The 20,880-nt window shown below is 37.8% G+C and overlaps 1 protein-coding gene across 1 annotated transcript; it reads right to left on the reverse strand.

Moving 5' to 3' along the window:
* Positions 1-12,846: 12,846 nt before the first annotated feature.
* On the reverse strand, positions 12,847-20,866 carry LOC114534854 (UPF0705 protein C11orf49 homolog). Its single transcript, XM_028556327.1, has 10 exons — positions 20,741-20,866; positions 20,456-20,484; positions 20,108-20,181; positions 19,069-19,199; positions 18,718-18,802; positions 18,193-18,278; positions 17,294-17,525; positions 15,157-15,266; positions 15,023-15,073; positions 12,847-13,117 (listed from the first exon to the last, which is right to left on the reverse strand). Coding segments are annotated over exons 1-10 (849 nt in total). The 5' UTR covers positions 20,790-20,866; the 3' UTR covers positions 12,847-13,115.
* Between the last annotated feature and the right edge of the window lie 14 nt (positions 20,867-20,880).

Consider the following 20,880-nt stretch of genomic DNA (forward strand, 5'->3'; position numbering starts at 1 on the left):
AGTTGACCGGAAACACTATTGAAGAGGTATGTGTTCCTGTTGTCTTGAATTTTTTTGAATTTCTGTGAAAAACATTCAAAATTTCAATGTCAGGCTGTAGATCATCCCAAGCGGTATTTCTTATACTTTACCTGAAATAAAGATTGAAAGCTGAAAAAAAAATTCTCCCAATTTCATAACATAGAAATAAAATTAATTAAATAAGTGCAAGACTAGAGCTAGGAACCTTCTAGAAACTGAAAGGCTTTTGTTCAAGGTCGCTGGAGTATAATTTTATAACAGTTAACAGTTCAGTAGTTAACAGTTCTACTTCATGTACTTACATGTCTTTTTTCTATGTGGTATCGTAATGTTCCTGGATCGTTGAAATCGTCACCGCAGCAAGTTACTGTGGTATCGGGCCACTGTCTGCAAGAGAGGATGTCAGAACAGAATTTACCCTTCAACTGCAATTTTCATTCATTGGAACAGTGGTATGGCCATTTTGGGGTGGTACTCCTACCTGGGGTGGTAAAATACTATGGTTTCAACTGAGAAGTTTCCATTGATATTTATCTCAAAATCGATACTTACTCCATGATGAATATCCTCCAGCCGCGCTCTACAGAATCTGTCGGCGCATAAGAGCCATCATTTGTTCTTCTTCTTCTATTGCCAGGTCTAATCTTTTGTTCCACATCTTTCAGAAACCGATAGGCTTAAAGGAGAACAGAATATTTTTACCCCTCACATGTGAAAATGGAAAGATTAATTAAATGGTGCCCAATTACTGCTGTTTTACAAACCTGGGGATGAAAATCCTCCATCATCTTCATCGGTTTTAAACCTACCGAAACGATCTCGCTTATATCTCGAACTTATTTCTGGAGAGGCCGATGAGCCTGTCGCTGGTGAGGTCACCGTCATTTGCACGACCGGGTGTCTAGATGACATGGGCGACTCCTAAAAACATTTTTGTAGATGCCATTGTAAATGTCTCCCTAATACCATCAATGAAATTCAAAGCCAAGGTCACGGTAATGTACAAATAGTAGCCTCTCTAGAGGCTACTATTAGCATCTTAACAGTTAACATCTATCGCTCAAACCATTTCTTGATTTTTTAATTCACCTTAAAACTTTTTAAAAATATTTAGAGTACAATTGTCTGGCCTTAGACCCCTACTGCCCCGACGATTCCGCTGAAAGATACAGAGAATAGGGGTCGTGTAACACTAGTACTAGTGTGCGATGAATTGATAGTGTCGGAAATGTTAATGACGTGTGACTTGTGTGTCTGCACACGCGGGTGATGAAAGATATAGCTACGGCGGTCAAGTAAAAATTTGGCGATGGAATCAGCCCTTGCACTTTAATCATAGTATTCGAACGAGATAAAAAGATAAGAAGAAAACTCTTTTGTGTTTGAACTTTTCTTATCATGTTCATTTAATAAAGTTGTGTCTTTGAATTAAATAGCTTGTTTATAACTCATCGTCTGAGAGAAAATATTGTGCTACGTAGTTTATCATCAGTAATAACATAATATACATACCACATGATGGGGCACAGAGATCCTCAGCTATTGCTTATTACAAGTACGATCGTTTTATAGTGGACCAGGAACTGCGTAACCGAGTTTAATTTCTGAACTGCATTGTATTTATAACAATGGAGGACAATGTGTTTCTAATCGTTTACTTATATATAAGCTGAATATTAATGATATGTATATATTATTTGCTGCAAATATATCAAGAATTGCTTGTAACTTGTTTCAAAGGTCAAAAGTAAAACTTCGAACTCCGTCAATCGACGCAGAATATTGCTTAGAATAATTGTGCCAAGTTTCATTCCGATCAAACAAGTAATGCTAGAGCCTTAGGGTTTTTTTAAAGAGCGTCGCCCCTAACAACAACAACAACAACAACAACAACAAGATTAGCACCGTTAGGGACCAGTTCCTGGTCCAATAAGTGATATTTTTCTAAACAGACCACAGCGCTATGCGTGATGATGCTGATTAAGTAACACGTATGTCACACGAGTTACATACGAGTACATACGAGTGACATACGAGTTACATACGAGTGACATACGAGTACATACGAGTGACGTACGAGTCACATATACCAGTTCTAAACAAGTAGCAATTTGTTTTCACTTCCCAGTATTATTAGTGGTTACATAACAAGAAAAATATCGCGAAATTGGTAAAAAAAAATGAAATATACTTTCTTATCAATAGCGACGCCATCTTCAATCATAATGCATTGTAGGTTGTGCAAGGTAATAATAATAATAATAATAATAATTTATTAGCTTATATTGCGCTTTTATCAACCTTACAATTTTGAAATGCGCATTACAAAAGTTAAGAAATTTACAAATAAAAATGTATTAAACTAAGAAACGTTCCGAGCTAATCAAAAGCTTGGCGAAATAGAAACGTCTTGACTAATTGTTTAAAATTATTTACAGAAGTACAATTTCTATTTTGAGAACGGTAGACTGTTCCACAACGCTGGAGCAGCCATACAAAATGCTCTATCTCCTAAAGTCTTAAATGACTTGAGGCACGGAATGCTAAGTAGCAAAGTATTGCTAGAACGAAGACTGTATCTATTAGATTTTTTAAGGCTAATAAGGTTACTTAAATACTGTGGGGCCATTCCATGAATGGCTTTAAACGTAAGTAAAAGTACTTTAAAGTCAATACGGTATTTGACGGGTAGCCAATGTAAGTTTTCCAACAGAGGTGTAATACGACAATACTTCGATTCTTGAAATATTAGACGTGCAGCCGCATTTTGTGACTCTTTGTAACTTAGCCATATGGGTAGTCCATACAACAAACTGTTGCGATAGTCCAAACGACTTGATATAAATGCATGTGTTAGTATCTCAGTCAATTCTTTGGTAAGATATTTTCTTATACGTCTTATATTATATAATACATAAAACCCAGAAGAACTAGTTCTTAAAATGTGCGTGCTCATAGAAAGGTTAAAATCCATCCATACACCAAGATTTTTACCAACAGGTTGAGGAGCAACATCAGTGGTTCCAACTGTAATGTGATCGATGTTAACCTTGGCGAGTTGTTGTTTAGTTCCAATCAAAAGGAGCTCCGTCTTATCATCATTCAAAAGCAACTTGTCTTCACTCATCCATTTCCTTATATCCTCAATGCAGCGTTCCATGGCTATGACAGCATCTGATCGCTCAGATTCGACTTTAGGTCTAAATGCAACATACAACTGCGAATCATCGGCATACTGAGCAATGAGCGTCTGGTAAGTGCCTCTGAATGACATCAAACAGTTTACTCACATAAATTGTAAACAATAGGGGTCCCAAGCAAGATCCCCGAGGAACGCCATGAGGCATATCAAACCTATCAGAGACAGTACCACGAACAGTGACACGCTGAGATCTCCCACATAGGTACGACTGGAACCAACTAATTGCTGTAGCGGAAAACCCCAGTTTAGATGACAAACGCATAATACCGTGATCTACTGTAATAACCATAATAATAAATTGATTATAATAAACCTAATAATAAACATAATACCGTGATTTACTGTATCGAAGGCCGCACTCATGTCCAAAAGAACAAGGAGTGAAACATGTTGTTTGTTCATATTCATCAGTAAGTCATTTTTCACTTTCAACAGCGCAGTTTCAGTAATATGATTTTTCCTATATGCCGACTGTCCTGGCGGATACAAATCATGATCCACCATATGAACATGCATCTGTTCAAACACAGCTCTCTCAGCAAGTTTAGACACAAATTGAAAATTGGATATCAGTCTAAGATTCTGGAAGATTGCTTCCAAACCAAGTTTTTTCAGGAGTGGATGGACAAGTGCCTCTTTCCATAACTGTGGAAACTGACCAGTTTGAAGAGAGAGGTTGATAATTTGTGTTATGATGGGAAGCAATGCATCACACTGAGAAACTAATTAAGATAGCATTAGATCTAAATCACAGGTTTTCAATGCAGCACGTTTCACATCAACTTCAGAAAGGGCCAGTGGCGGCGCCAAGGGGGGGCAAGGAGGGGCAAATGCCCCCCCATATTTTTTTCTGCCCCCCCATTTTGCCCCCCCCCCTTTCTCAAATGTCTGCGGAAATTATTGCCGTAAAAGATAATATTTAATAGTAATAAATTGAAATACAAAATAGCTACAGGATAAAATGGGCGTGACTGTCAATTGTTGACACATCGTAATCTATTACACACTGGCCGGTTTATGGATTTCTGTTTGAAGGATTTTGCCCCCCCAAAATATTAATTTGCCCCTCAAATGCTCCCCCAAATTTTCAGACCTGGCGCCGCCACTGGAAAGGGCACTAAACTCTCAAAACATTGCCACGGACTCTTCAACGGCGTGTGTAACGGGCGCGTTCTGCAAATCTCTAGATAAGCTATGCATCACGTTATTATCTAGTTTTTCCTTTATGTTTCCAATCTTTTGTACAAAATACTTTCCGATGTCACTAACGAAAGCTTCACAGTTTAAATTTGGAGGAAGACCATCATCATGATGTTGACCGAACAGGCGTTTACTTGCATTAAACAATTTTCTCTGATCACCACTATTCTCCTCGATGAAACTCGTATAATATTCTGTACGGGCTCTACGCATGAGTCTGTTAACTACGTCTCGTTTGCCTTTGAAGCTAACAAAGTCTACATCTGACTTCTCACTCTCCATTTCCTCTCTGCATTTCGTCTCTCATGCACGCTTTGCTTTCCTAAGCTGTTCATTAAACCAAGGCACCCGTGGTCTAACTATCGTTCTTGTTTTAGGTGGTGCATGTTTATCAAAAAGTGCCTTCAAGGTGTTATTATAACAGGCAACCAATTCATCTAGATCGTTTGGAGGGCTCGTGCATAGATCCGACATAGCGATATCATCGTTCAGAGAAGACACATCCCCTGATTTCCATTTTCTATAAGTTACACTTTTAACAGCTAGTGATGGCTTACAAATTGAATATCACACAAAATTGAAGCATGGTCAGAGAGGTAACGGTCAGTATAAGGCGGAGTTGTTATAATTCTGTCTGTTTGGCGGGTTATAAACAGATCGAGGGTATGTCCATGGAAGTGGGTTGGACATGACACATGCTGTTTGAGACTGAACGACTCCTGTAAGTCTTGAAAAATAATCGCGTCAGATTCATCCATAGCATTAATGTGAATATTGAAATCGCCGACGATTAGAAGCTTTTCATCCGTCATGACAATTGACTCGAGAAAGTCTGAAAATTCATTAAAGAAAACCTGCGTAGAGACCTTATGCTTTTCATAATACGGGGGGCGATAAACAATAACAACACGAAGTTTCTATTTTGACTGAAGTTGCACACACCAGTCCGAATACTCAAATGACTCCATTTCATCCGCGTTATTTTTTACAACATTAAGACAATTTCTGTACAAAAGTGCGGTGCCACCCCAATGACGACTTCTGCGAGGCTGGTCTACAACCTTATATCCGTGACGAACTTCTTTCTCGCACAAATACAATTGGTTTTATAGGGCATTGTTGTTTCGAATCAGGTCCTGGATTAAGTTTGAACACTAAATCACCAATTAGCAATAGGTGGAACGACGCTGTGGAATTTGCATAGTAAGCACATGGTCTCTTGTGTCTTTTTGTCCGAATAAGGAACAATGAGACAAAAGGGCGTTGATGAAGTTGACACACCGCAAAGACGACTACGGGATCAGGATGAATGGAAATTTGAGCCCAAAAGCAAACGCAATGAAGCGATGTATTCGACCTCTGATGACAATTCGTTTCCTTTAATGTATAATACTTATCTGTGTCCAAAGTCAACCAATCCCCAGTAAAATCAAACTCGAATTCAGGGGCCATCTGCCATAGGCTTACAACAAGAGCTTTCTTTATAGCAGGACCACTCTTAACGTTCTCTTCAGTTCGAAAAATATTGCATGGACTCGGCAATGTCACCGTATAAACAACATTTAAACAAAGTATAGCTCCATCCCGAACTCTAAATACTTCCTTCTTTATCATCTGTTGCGACCATAAACCTTATTCGCTTTATCAGCTGTCGTTATAGCGTTATAGAAGAACGAAAATAATAAGAATTTTGATAAAATACGGAGCTAATGCAAGCACATCCGCACGGTCCCACGGTCAATGGTCACCATAAAAGCTACATAAAATCTATTAATGTCCTATTGAAAACAGTATGATACGTTTTTATCAGTAGCCATTTCTTGAGGTCTTACACACTACACTACACTACACTTCAGAAAGAAAGATACTGATCAAAACAATAATCTATTAAAATTAAAGTCTTTGATTCTCATTCGTTTGTGTATTAACATTATCATATTCGTACTAAGAATAGCATTATTTTACCATATCGACACTTGTACGAAGAAAAGCATTAAAGGAATTACCTTTTCCGCGCCATCTGAATCGCCAAAATCCATAATGAAAGTAACTAAAAGTAAAATGAACAAGTGCTATTCTGTTTTTGGTCGTATATCCAACGTATGTACTCGTATGTGACTCGTATGTCACTCGTATGTCATTCGTATGTCACTCGTATGTACTCGTATGTCACTCGTAGGCTATCTTTAAAATGGGGAACGGGGAGCGGGGGAACGGGGAAACAGGGAACGGGGAACGGGGGGACAAGGGGACGGGGGAACGGGGAAACAGAGGACGAGAAATCAACAGAGGACGAGTCTGAAATTTCGTGTTTCTATTTGTGTTCATTGATAAAACTGATCCGACCTATAGTGAGATTCTTCACGTGAACATCGGACAAAAATGCACATTTGTTTAGTCGTTTCATCGCGTATTTCCGGCTATGTTTCATTGAACAACTAGGCACTCTTTAAAGATGCTTTCACTGGCAAACTAAGAAAATTTCCGCTTTTTACTGTAATAAAAAGAAAAAAAATGCCAAGTGTATTATTTTGCCAACAAAACATGGCGATCATAAGCCTGATCCTATGGCATGAGAATGGCTAAATTTTGCTTTCTTACCTTTCGAAATCTATAAAACCTAAAAAAAACAATATATCGACAATATAGCGACACAACCTATAATATTCATCTCTTCAGCTTTTGCTTTATCGGCGAGTCTAATATGGCATAGTCTCCGGCCCTATAAAGCCATTTCGTAGTTATAGTTATTTACTGTATAACGTGTTCTGGCACTTGTTTAGTGCACCATTTTGATGTTCAGTTTTGTTTCATACTTAGAGTTAAAGCCTGTTTTCCATTTAATCGCGTAATTGTCGTAAACAAGTTATTTTCATCGATGATTGTGATTTGGTTGTAATTTTTTCGTTATATTCGGTATTCAAATCGTCAATGTCGACTGCAAATACTCTATCACATCAACCACTTTGACATGTTCACGATGCTAACGGTTAAATAGAAACCAGACATGCATAAGTGCAATACAGTGCTTGTATATCAAATATTTATGCATAGTTCAGATAGAGTACTAGTCTAGTGCATATACTGTATGATTATCGTTGTATTCTGTTCAATGCATACAGTGCATTTCAGACACTATATAGTTCAGTGTCAAGTTAATAAAAGATTGAAAAAACATTGAAATATTGACTGCACTATTTGTGTAGGCTCGAGTGTAAAAAATCGTTATTTTCCATGTTACCTGTTCCCCCGTTCCCCCGTTCCCCGTTCCCCGTTCCCCATTCCCCATTCCCCATTCCCCGTTCCCCATCCCCCATCCCCCATCCCCCATTTTAAAGATAGCCGTCACTCGTATGTACTTGTATGTAACTCGTGTTACTCGTGTGGTGTTTTGGTCACCATCGTACTGAGGGTTACATGCCCATCCCTACCCACCCTTCGCTAACAACCTTTATTCTAGTGTGGGACATTACGGCCATTTATACGAGTGAAAATAAACCGCGGCCTAAATAAGCCGTGGCTTGAATAAGTCGCGAAGAGTCGTATAAACGGACAATTTGTTCGCGACTAAAATAAGCTGTGGTCTAAATTAGCCGAGGAGTCAGGGCTCGTCCAAAATAAGCCGCGGCTAATTCATGTCGGGAAGCTTCAGTATAAACGGTTTCGCGACCAAATTATACTTCAAAACATGGCGTCCAGTATTGACTGCATCGACATTCTTGCCGTTACCATTGCAAAAACAGGCCCTTGTCTGTCTGTAGTCACGCCAAAAGCTAAGCGAACGACGTGGCCACAGTCAGAAGAGAGGAAGTTTCTTGTCATATGCGCAGAAAATGCAATTGCTGAACAACTGGACAATTGTGTCACTTCTGTTGGGGTATTTGCTCTTTCAACTTTTTCTCTCAGTATTATTTACAACTTAAAAACACACAGACAGAAAAAAAAAAATGTAACAAGCTATCGTAATCAGCAATAGAAATAACATTTGTTATTTGAAAGGCAGCTATAAGGAAAAAAATTAAATGTTTGTTGAGTTCATTAATTTTGTTGATGTTGTTTTAATATTTTATTTGTGGAAAGCAGATTGAAGAAGTTTATACCGCAATACAAAGTGGTCTTGTCGAGGCAGGGTATCCCAAGAAGGATATCGAAAAGATTCGATTAAAATACAGAAAACTCAAAACAACATTTAAGTAAGCACAAAAATTTTTCAGTCTTTTTATGTAGTTCATACTATAATTAACAGGTTGTCTTTTCCATCACGAGAAATGTGAGGTATAAATGTATTAACCCCTGTTTTGTTTTTAGTGATGTCAGGGAACACAACTTAAAAAGACAGGACGTTCCCGAAAGGAGTGGGTATTTTATGACCTAGCCAACAGTGTTTGGGGCCATCGACCAGTTGCTAGTAAACCAACTTATGATACGGATGATTTAAATAATTTTGAAGTATTAAAGTATATCTCTACCTCTATGTCTCTATTAAAGTATATCTCTACCTCTTCTGTCTCTATTCTTTTATTCACAATTGCACAATATTTTTTTAAAATAATAACAAAAGGGCTTGTAAATTTAGACTACGCATGAGATAATTCTGGCAATGAACAGCCAGACGAACCTGTACCATGCAAGGGGAAGGACAAGGCAAAGCTTGCACTGAACAACAAAAAAACAAAGGGTTGATATGGGAGATATATACTTTGTGGATAAGCTGGTGGAGTTGGAAGAAAAGCGGATAATGAATCAATCAAAACTGGAAAGAGAGCGGATGGAACATGAGAGGAAAGCAAGAGAGGACCAGCTTGCATTCCAAAGGGAGATGCTAGCCATGATGCAACAGCAATTTCAAAGAGGTGTGCGACAACAAAATCATTCTCCATTCAACAAGTCCCAACCAGTCCATTCAGTAATGCCCCATACTTATTTTTCTAGTTGGGAGTTTTCTTTCTCTAAAAATAACACACAGTTTTCAAAAATAATTATTAAGCTTTATTAGAACTTGTTCATATGCTTAATACATTCAAGAGGACAAAGAACGGTTGGTTACCTACCTGGCTAACTAAGACTACCTGGCTTTGGCTGATACCTTAGCTAAAAATCGGTTAATTGCCAGGGGCCGGTTGTATGAAAGCCGGATAGCGCTATCCACCGAATAGTGATTTTTTAAATCGCTTCAAAATCGCCCGTAATATGGCACAACTTTGATTAAATCTCAGTATTCCTCAGTAAATCGAGGATCCTCTTTAATAATTGTTGCTTTCAAGCTAAAATTTTATCGCTTTTCGAACATTTTTAGAACGGTTGAAAAAATCACTATCCGGTGGATAAAGTTATCCGGCTTTGATACAACCGGCCCCAGGAGTATAATCGCTCGATATCTGCGCGAAGGACGACTTGAAGAACAACCACGTGGAGGCCGCCGCAATGTTCGAGTTGATTGTAAAGAATTGTAGGTGAATATTGCACTTTGACACTGCGGGCCATAAATACAGAATTACGACGTCGAATGCCTGAAAAGCCACAAGTTCATGAAAAAACAATTCGTAAACACTTAGACGGAATGCTGTACTCATTAAAACCATCGCAAGACTTCCAGGTGATACAGTAACAGACACGCGTTATTGAAGGACGACACGAATATGCTAACTGCATGATTCTTACAAGAGGCGAATGTTCATGCATCATCCTGTCTTCGAATATGGTTTTAATATATGGACAGCATTCTTTTTTGTTTAACGACGGGCAAAAGGTGTATAGCTAAACCTTCAAAACATCAAAACAGCACAAATTAAATCCCCAAGCACTAAACGTCGAATGTTGTTCTTCGATTATTGAATTTATGCAATGCTTGCAGTCGACTCTCTATGAGATACTCCATATTTCTTACAGCAAACAGGAAATAAACAACTGAAAATAGACACCAACCACTTCAAGGATTATATAAACAACGAATTGTTCCTATTTCACTAACTGTTTGTTTGTTCTTCTGATAATCTCCTCCCAGTGCTTATATAATTTTATTTGATTCAATATTTCATTTCCAGTTTACGGCAAAATGGCAGTTAAAATGCTGACGTTCTCATTGAGATACAAACTTTTTGTCTAAGCCAGTCAGCAAGTTGTAGATTACCGTTTTTTAAACTCGTTTAAATTTCGCGCAGCTGTAGAAAAAAACGACCATTACATTGAACGTCCATTGTCCATGACATACAATTTGGGCAACTTGGGATTCCGCTATGTTCAGTCACATATATACCGGGATGTAATTCCTAATCTCCGGGCGGAATTAGTACCTTCGCACGACGCGTCCCACCCATTGAAATAATTAATTATAGACATAGAATGCGTACTGATACCTCTTCCCTATAAAAATTTGTCTTCAAAAATGGCGGACTTATAAGGGCATTTTTCCTCGTTTCAGACTCCTGCGAGGAGTTTTTTGTGCGCGGTCGCGACGAGCGAGATATGAGTACGTTTGAGAGAAAAGCTTGTTTTTGTTTTGGGAGCATAATTGGTTTTGGTCTTGACTACATTGTTTCATTCATGAATTGACTGATGCACGGCGTTTGATAGCTGTTCCTAGCTTTCGATCAATCTTGTTTCAAGCGTACATAAGTCATAATACAGAAAAAAAATGGAATCCTGCTTCGCAGTCGACATTATAACGCAGTATTTATTGTGCATGTGAAAAAATGAAAATTACCTACGCGAAGACAAGGCATAACTTTTAGAGTGTGGAGTAAATAATTAACACTTAATTGATCTCCTCTGGTACTGAGTTACGCTAAATGATGTTTATGATTGTATTTAACTCGTTTTATGTGTTCTTATTCACAAAATGCACGAGAAGCGAAATAAAATATATAGTCATAGTCATTCCTCTTTCCACGGCTTCAACTATTTATGCAGAAATCGCTCGTTTTTACGTGCAGTGGCGGATCTAGGGGTAGTCGAAATAAATTACTACAGCTAAAAATCGCAATCGCGTTGGTAGATTTTCATTTAAAAATATTCCTTTTAAATTAATCCATAACCAATAGCGTTATTGCTATTAAGGTGTTTTGAATTTAAAATTTAGCTGTGTAATTTATTCTGACTACCCCTAGATCCGCCACTGTTTACGTGGAACCCTAGCTGTTAAAAATCTATACATGCAGAGTGATATGTTTTTCGTGGCTATAGGCAAAAAGGTTTTCAACCATTTATCGTTGCATCAAAGCAAGGCCATGGGACAAATAATCAAGTTCAAGCCAAATAACAATTTATGTAAACAAACGGTAGTAAAAAACGCGAAAACCTCAAAAACAAGGTATAGTTGAAAAATTTGCTAGACAATAATTACTAATTGACAACCTATTACAATAAACATTCTCTACTAACTATATTTCCTACATAACAATGAATATATATGGCGATAGGCCGTTGGTTTGTTTCTGTGTGCTAATGCAACGGTGAAAATCGACTCTTTCTCGGTTGTCAATTATCGCTTGTCGCTTTTTCTGTTCTGCAACTTTTAATTCCGAACTGGGTTTGGCAATTTTCGCCTCTGCGTGCTAATAATTGACTGTAAAATACGCCTTTACCTAAAATTTAATTTTTGAATTAAAAGTTTTTTGAAAGATTTCTCACTCCTCGCGAGATTCAAAATGGCGCATTTATAAGGGCACAGCATGAAAAAAATGTGGGACACGTATTCGTGATAAGTACGCATTCTATTTCTATGGTCCCACCGGTTCGGGAATGGTGCAAAAAATTAGAGAGAATAAAAACTAAGATTAATCGATGCCTGAGTAGTTACATTATTTTATCACATTTTTTAAATTGCTTAAAGATTCTGTTTGCTTTGCTTGCGTTGGTAAACTGTTCAATAGTGCAGTCCCCAGATCTCTACGATTATAACTATAAATACTCGCTCATATTTGTTTCCCTTGTGATAAATCTATTTTTTAAGTTGGGAGATCAGTGGTTGTTTAGTATTTTAAACATCAATACAGATTTATTCATTTTATATCTATCATTTAGGATTCTTCCACGACATACCATGGCCCAAATGGCCCCTGTCATGATTCTTGCTGCCCTATTTTGTAGTTTTTGCAATTTTTCAGTCAGTAAATTTCCACAATTGTCCCATAAAGGAGAACAATAATAAAAATATGGGATCGAGCACGAGAGAATTATACAAATTTTGTAAGTTCGTACGGTACAAATGATTTTACTCTTTTAATAATTGCGAGGCCGGAGGCAACTTTTCTGCACGTTAGTGTGCGGGTAAGAGCTTTAATTTATGCATTCCAATTAATTTTTAACAAATACATTATATTTTATAGGTACAACGCGAAAATGTTTCCGTTTCGACTATGTAAACAAAACACTAACTGCATGCATTATCATGCATGCATCATCACAGAGCATTTCAACCTCGCTATTACCACTGCAACTTTGTTGGAAAGGCCAGTTAATTGAAAAAAGTTTCAGTTTGACGAGCAAAAATCGCAGTTTAAACGCGGGACCTTAACTGAAGTTGAAACTTTGTTATTCAATTTTCACCGTTATGTACAAACCTATTTTTCAGCTATATATACTTCAATCACGCATTTATAATTTACATAAATAACGCTGTGATTGCTTATTTACATTTCGCTTTAAATAATATTGACAAACAACAGTTTTACCAGCCATGGTAGTTAATTCATTCTAAACAGAAGTAAAGCATTTCGATTAAGCTACTATCATACTACAGCTGAATCACTGAGCTATACTATTTCAAGTGCTCGCCATCATTAAGTAAAGCAAAAACACGGCGGATTTTAGGCTTTGCTGACGCCACATGGTCCTAAATGGCCATGGTAGTTACCACTGACACAACACAATACAAAAACAAAAATTGAGTCCGTCTCCCTCCAGGTTTTTGACAAAAAATACTTTTGTGTTTTCGTTGAATATTTCCCGCCTATAATTTTTCGTTTTTAAAATAAGAAGTTAAAATTGTTTCTTCTTTTCCGGGCTCCCCCTTTTACAAATTAAGCGAGGAAGTGATTTCCGGCTCTACTTGTGATGTTGTAAATGTTTTATGTTTATCGGAAGGGAAATCAGGTAAGCGACTAATCGTTTCAAAATATTTTCGTCTTTTCTATGAGTCTGCATTTTAGTATATAAACTATCAAAGCTCAAAGCCAGTAAAACTGACGTTCTAAACAGTGGCGTAGAGCCAGCATCGATAATTCGCGGGGGGAGGGGTGGGGAATGTTCTTATATTGCCGACATCAGCAGGGGGTAAAGACTATCAATTTGAAAGAAATTGAAAATCCGTAAAATGAATATATGAATATAAACATGCAGCTGCAGTAAAAAAGCTATACCAGTTGCTACCATAGCAGCAATAGCTTCTGAAATAAGTCATGATAAACACTATCACAAGTATTACACTGCATGTATCATTGGCCATATCTTCACGCGTTTCTTTAAATTATTTATACCCATGAAGTTTTTAGGAAACCTTAATGCTTTCTGCACATAAAAATGTCGATAAATACATTACAGTTTAGAAAAGTTCAATTTACCTCTATAAAAGATCCAAACAATTTTTGAGATACAAAAAAATAAGAAATTCCTGACGTTTCTTCAATAAGTTTACTAATCAATTGGAAATTCATCCGCATTGTAAAAGAAACATGCATGAAAAACGCCAATTACCGGTGAGGTATTTGACTTTTTTCCCATATTATAAACTTATTTGTCCTTAAAAATTGGTAAAAACAAAACAACATGTACGATTTGTATACATCTTGCACTACATAAAAATTTTCCAAAAATCCGGGAGGGAGATGTTTTCGAAACGGGCTGAGATTTGAGCCTGGTCAGTGGTAACTAAAATGGCAAATAAGGACTACGTGGCGTCAATCTGGCCTAAATCCGCCAATTTCTTCAAGGAGATGGCGGACAAAGTTACTGAAATAAAGAATTATTTCCTTCAGAAATGACTATATAGCTCAGTGAGACAAGTAATGTTTTATGTGGCAGGTTTGATCGAAATGCGTGTTGTGGGGGATTTAAGAATGTCTAAAAAGGTTTCCGATAGACAGACGGTGTAAAGAGAGATAGGACGGACCAGTGAACAGTAATAAAACCTGAAACATTAACTGCTATAGTTCAACGCTATACATGCATGATCAACGGCAAAAATTGAAACAAAAAAGTTTTTAAATCTGTCACACGACAGACAGACAGACAGACGGACGGACGGACGGACGAACGGACAAACAAATGGACGGACGAACGGACAGACAGACAGACAGACAGACAGACAGACAGACAGACAGACAGACAGACAGACAGACAGACAGACAGACAGACAGACAGACAGACAGACAGACAGACAGACAGACAGACAGACAGACAGACAGACAGACAGACAGACAGACAGACAGACAGACAGACAGACAGACAGACAGACAGGCAGACAGACAGGCAGACAGACAGACAGACAGACAATATCAAATTTATGCATGAGAGCAAGGACCTATATGACGTGAGCAACGGTGGTCCCATGCAGCTCAGTCATGCAGGCGTGCAGGCATGCAGTCGAGCAGACATACTTACACCGATCTGACGAATCGTCGTCCGCGATTCGATTTTTCTGCGACACTGCACCTGAAAGAATTAGGTAAATCAGCACGCTGGTCTAGCCCCTGATGTTTACAACTCTACTTGCCAATGATATAAAAGAGACATACCGATGGTTTGATTAACGAGATCATTTTTAGCCAATGCCATGAGGAAGCCATAGAATGTTACACGATCAGCTGATGAAAGTATTTGTTTCAGCGCTTCGGTAGGAGGTATGCTGGAGAAGGGAAAATATGAGAATATTAGGAATTGTTCACTAATTTTCACGCCATATTTACACAATTGCAATTTAAATGCAACCGTTTAAAATCGAACCAGACAACTTGTTATTTTCAAATCTTGAATCAATTTTTCAAGTGGGACTGGACTTTGTAATGCCTTTGCGATCTAGCTAAGACCATATACTCTGGTGAACCCCCTTGGATATAAGTCCAAAAGTGAGAGATGTCATTAAACGCTGCCAACGTGCTCCAGCCAAAGGAAATTTGCCATTGTTTCGTCTCGTGAGGAATCGCGTTATCGTGAACGCAAGATCTGTAGAACGAGATACTATGACGCCAAAGTGGCTCACCTGAAAGACTGTAAACCATCATTATTGTGGCGTAAAGTGAAGAAACTTAGCGGTTTATTATCATCTAGTAAAAGTGATCTTCTAAATCTCATTCATCACCTTGAAGAGACTGCCGATGGAGTAGATTTAGCTAACACGATCAATCAGGAGTTTTTATCACTAATGAGCACCTTTGATCCCTTGCCAAGTGAGTACGAACCCCTGAAAGAAGATACATATGCTGTACCATACCAGGTCTCGCGTGATAATGTTTTGGTTAAGCTCTCCTCTCTCAATCTAAGGAAAGCCACCGGCCCCGATGGCATACTGGCTTGGCTCATAAAAGAGAATGCAGATTTGTTGACGGATCCTATATCTGACATCATCAATTGCTCTTTTAGTGAGTGTCGTTTGCCCCCAGTATAGAAAACAGCGGATATAGTACCTATTCCTAAGCAAAAACCGGTCCAAGAGGTTAACAAAGATCTTCCACCTATTTCATCAACACCGGTGTTTGCTAGAGTTGCAGAGGAGTTTGTGGTCGAGGAGCATGTGCAACCGGCGGTCGTTAAAAAGATCAGGGAACACAAGTTTGGATGCATCACTAGATCTTCAACAACTCAAGCTCTGTTGAGTATGGTGCATTTGTGGACGAAACATACCGACGAAACTGGTGCAACAGTAAGAGTTGTATTATTTGACTACAAGAAAGCTTTTGGATAATAGACTTTCTTAAAGATCGTAAGCGAATTAAGAGTTAAACTTGCTCAGGATTGCAAATCCGAATGGGGTGATATCCCAGCAGGAGTCCCTCAAGGGACCAAACAGCTGGGTCCATGGCATTTTATCTCGTAATGATCGATGATATTGATGCCACAAATTCCGAATTATGGAAATGCGTGGATGACACGACAACTTCAGAGTCCGTTGCGAAGAGTCAGGCGAGCAGGATTCAAGAGTCGGTCAATGAAATTGTAATGAAATCGAGCGAGAATAAGTTAAACCTAAATCAAAGTAAATGTAAAGTAATGAGAATCTCGTTTGCTAAAATTAGCGCTGACTTCAACCCAATTGTCATCAACGAGAATGCCGTTAAGACGGTGACGAATGTTATATTGCTTGGTTTGAACATTTCGAATGATTTGAGGTGGAATTGCCATGTAGCTGAGATATCACGAAAGTTCTCTATAAGACTCTATTTTCTCAAATAGTTGAAGAGAGCAGGCGTTGCAACCAAAGAACTGGTTTACACCACATGTATCCGTCCCATTATAGAGTACGCTTGCCCAGTTTATCATAATTAACTCCATAATTATTTGTCGGAGGAACTCGAATCCCTACAATACCGTGCCATGAGAATTGTCTATCAATTTATTGGTTATCCAGAGGCATTAAAACTTGCAGAGGTAGATACAGCCAGCAATCGTAGACATGCTCAAAGAACGCCAGCTGTTTTGCGACTCTCATCACCGACCAAACCAGCCCGAACTCTCATCGGCTCTTTTGAAAAATTTGAACCAGTTCAAAGTCGATGAGAGTTGACGAGAGTGTTTGCGGTCAAACGATGGCGAAAGTTGCAACTCTCATTCTCGTTTGACCGGGGCTTAACCCAGGCCTTAGCCAAGCGGCAGCAGCAATGACCTGGAGATAAGAAAAAGCTAAGACTCCAGCGATTCGATCAGGAAAAATTGTACCTTATTGTGTTTGCCGTCGAGCTGTGATGTACAACATGGTGTAAAATCTCATCGTAAAACGAGATGGAATCGACTCCGTCCAAACTCTGACTTGCTTCCAACTGCGAAACTTTCTCGTTACTCTTACGGTGTTTGGATTTAGAGTCAGATGTCGGAACGACGACCACTTGACCAGATCTATGCGAACCACTTGCGACTTCCTCGTAAATTTCACTGCATTTTGCCAAAAACTCTAAGAAACGATACACGATGACACGCGTGTTTTAAATGAAGGTTGTGACTTGCTATAGCTAGTCATGAGTATATGTCAGAAAGACAATTATAAAGCGTGCATTGCAAATACTTGCAAATTGCAGGAGATTTCTTAATTAAAGGTAAATTCAAAGTTTTTAGGAAAAGTCTGGAAAAGTTATATATTAAAAATCGAAGCATATACGGTAGCCAAGTGCTTTCCAATCATTGTAACAACAACGCAAACGTTTTGAAGAGTTTTTTATGATTATTGGAACTCAAATACAAATGTTTTCTACCAGTTTCATTAATTGGCATGGGGAAGCTAAAGAAATCCACGCTTTCTCAGGTCGGTGAGGTTAGGGCGGTCTTTCACTGGACGAAATATTTTGATGGGAGGAAATTCTTTGCCTGACTTTCCTTTCAATTGTAAGAATTCGACTGTAACGCAGATTTCCTTGACTGGTCAAAATTTAGAAAGTTAGGTGAAAATTTCATTTGATCGAAAATTTAGACTGGTATTTAAAAAAAGATTCAGGCAAACAACCAGGTGATCTCGCGATAAAAACTTCGAACGGAAATAATGTAATATTTCAAGAGATATTAGTTTGTTTTAATCGAGAAATGAATTTCTATTTGACAACTAGTTCCAGTCCTTTTCATCCTACCTTCGTAATAAAGTTGCATTTGAAAAGCGGTGACAAAGTCAGAGAAAGACATGAGGCAGTCCATTGCATCTTCCATTAAAACAATCCTATGAAGTTGAAAACAGAAATGAGGCTTGTACGTCAGATTATACAGTACGTCATGGTCAGGGCTTGCTGGTCATGCGAAATTACGCGATGAGTGCTTGTTAATAGAACTAGATGCCAATATTGTGAGTCTACCTAGAGTGTAGAGTCTTACACATTAAATCCACTTCAGACGCCCTTGGAAGCTAGTACACCAAAACAATTATAATTGGGAAATCATTTCTACATTCATACAAAATTTGAGCTGTTACTCACATCCTAGGTAGTCCTAAGTATGTGTGTCCAGTTTCATATATTCGACGGTCAATTGCCTGCAGGCTTGAGTATATTTGAAGTCATGTAGTAACGTGCGTCACTGACTGTAATTATGAAACTGGGCACACATGCCCAGACAAACATAAACCATCCCTAGATACACTGTGTATTTTTTCCTTTATATACCTCGCGGATTTTTGAACGATCTCGTATGGAAAGTCAGAACATATGAGTGACAATAATGAATGGTATTCCTTCACACTAAGCAGATCTGTACGGAATAAAACAAATAGCAAAAAGCAATATATTATTTGAATAGGGGGGAGTACTGTTTTAAACACAATTTCTTTATGATTCACGGGAATATATAAATTTTGCAATTTCTTTGCGGTTTTCAATTTCAGAACTGGGCTCCAGTGATCATACACCTGGAAGGCTGGAGAAATCAGCTGGAGAAATCTACAGTATCCTATTATTGACATGTGCTGTTTTTTGCACATGTTTATTACAAATAAAAAATATCTAAATTGATATTACCTCCACTTTGTCCGATGTGTTTGAAGCATTTCCAAAAGATGGCGATAAATGAACTGCGGTTATGAGGCGTCGCGTGAATAAAACTGTACTCGCGGTATAACGTGTGATTTCCTTGAACCACGCACTTGAAACTAGAAAAAATGTAAAGGAAAAGTTTGCAGCACATGTCTCATTTAAGTTTCTTGACCTTGCGTTAACTTGAACTTGATTCAAATAATCAAATTTAACGGTTAACCTAAAATAATTTGTAATAATTCCTCTGGAGTTATTCGTATTAAGGCTTCAATTTACTGTATACTCAGTGCACTGGGCATAGAAATCCTAAAGGCCCATTTACACTATCTTCTTTTGATAGATGTGAACGAGTAATTAGTTAAGGATTCTCTGGTGTATAAGAGCTCTTATTTGAACATCAGTAACTATGTAATTCACTCGTTAACATCTATCAAAAGAAGAAATTACTGCTGTAATAAGCAAAAATTGCAAATGCAATTGCAAGTAAAAAGTACACTTGTAAGTTTTGCTGCGATTTTCTTCTTTTAAAAGATGTAAACGAGTGATAAGTTACGAATGCTCTGATGTGTACGAGCTCCTATTCTCTCTACTTTAAATTATTGCATAGGGCCTTCATTTCAAACAGCCAAAATTGTTCCTAATTGTCACACAATCACCCATAAAGTATCCTTAAGACAGGAACATTGTGGAAGAGTACTGGTTGAACTTGAAAATTTATATGGAGTACTGGGCCTCTTTTTTTACTATATCATGAAAAATCAGCTCATGATGTGGCAACAGTTGTGGCCAGCGACTACTGAAATGAATAAATCTGTGATTGTGTGAACTTTCATATGCACTGAGATTCGATCAGTTTGTGATTGGCTGGATGTGTCTCTGACATGTAGACATATAATCCAATTGAAGTATAAAACTCCCAATTGGTCTAACAATTTGAAGGTTTTTTCATAATCAATAGCTAGATCTTAATGGGATAGACTAGGTCTAATTTTTTAAATATGAAAATAACATTCTTTATAATTACTAGTCGTTAAGGAATTTCGCTGGCACAATGTGAGGATTATCTTCTTTGTGTTGTAACAACTGACTGACAGCATCCTAGTACAAAGCAAATAAATATGTAACAATTCTAGGTATATTAGCCTGTGCAAAGACATAATCACAGATAATTAATATATTTACGAGAAAATCCAAAAATGTTTTTGTCTATGTTAGGCATGTGCATATGCTTAAAAAATGCTACAGTATTATTAGAATCAGAATTGCAGCAAGCTTCCAGACCGGTTTGAGACAGTGTTTTGATATAATTGTCATAATGGTAAAAACTGCTCTTACAGGTTGACTAGCTGATAAAATTTTACAATTTACAAACCTGGATATATATCAAGACATTGTGCTTGGCTACAAAAGTAAAATAATTAATAGACATTAGCAAGTTCTTGTTTATCTCACTGATAACATGCTATGATGTATTGTCATATCCCTAACACCAGCCTAATCTACTGGCATATGATAGTCTCACTAGTCTGTCTATATAGACACTGTTTATAGAGACTTGAGTAATAGAGAATAAATGTAGGAAAATATAATTTACAACAAAAGTTATAAACATTGCGTAGATAAGATCTTAGAGGAAACATCTCTTGGCATGGCTCACCTAAATATTTTTCATCTGAAAGTTGCATTTTATTTCTTTCTGTGTCCATAATTTGTTTCTGCTGTTGTGTTGATAAACAAATCCTGCAGTCGTCCGCTATACTTCATGTAACAAGTGATCAAATATGTGCGAATTCTATC

Source organism: Dendronephthya gigantea, unplaced genomic scaffold, assembly GCF_004324835.1.
Source record: "Dendronephthya gigantea isolate DGI-Jeju-01 unplaced genomic scaffold, DenGig_1.0 000108F, whole genome shotgun sequence".
Lineage (NCBI taxonomy): Eukaryota > Metazoa > Cnidaria > Anthozoa > Malacalcyonacea > Nephtheidae > Dendronephthya > Dendronephthya gigantea.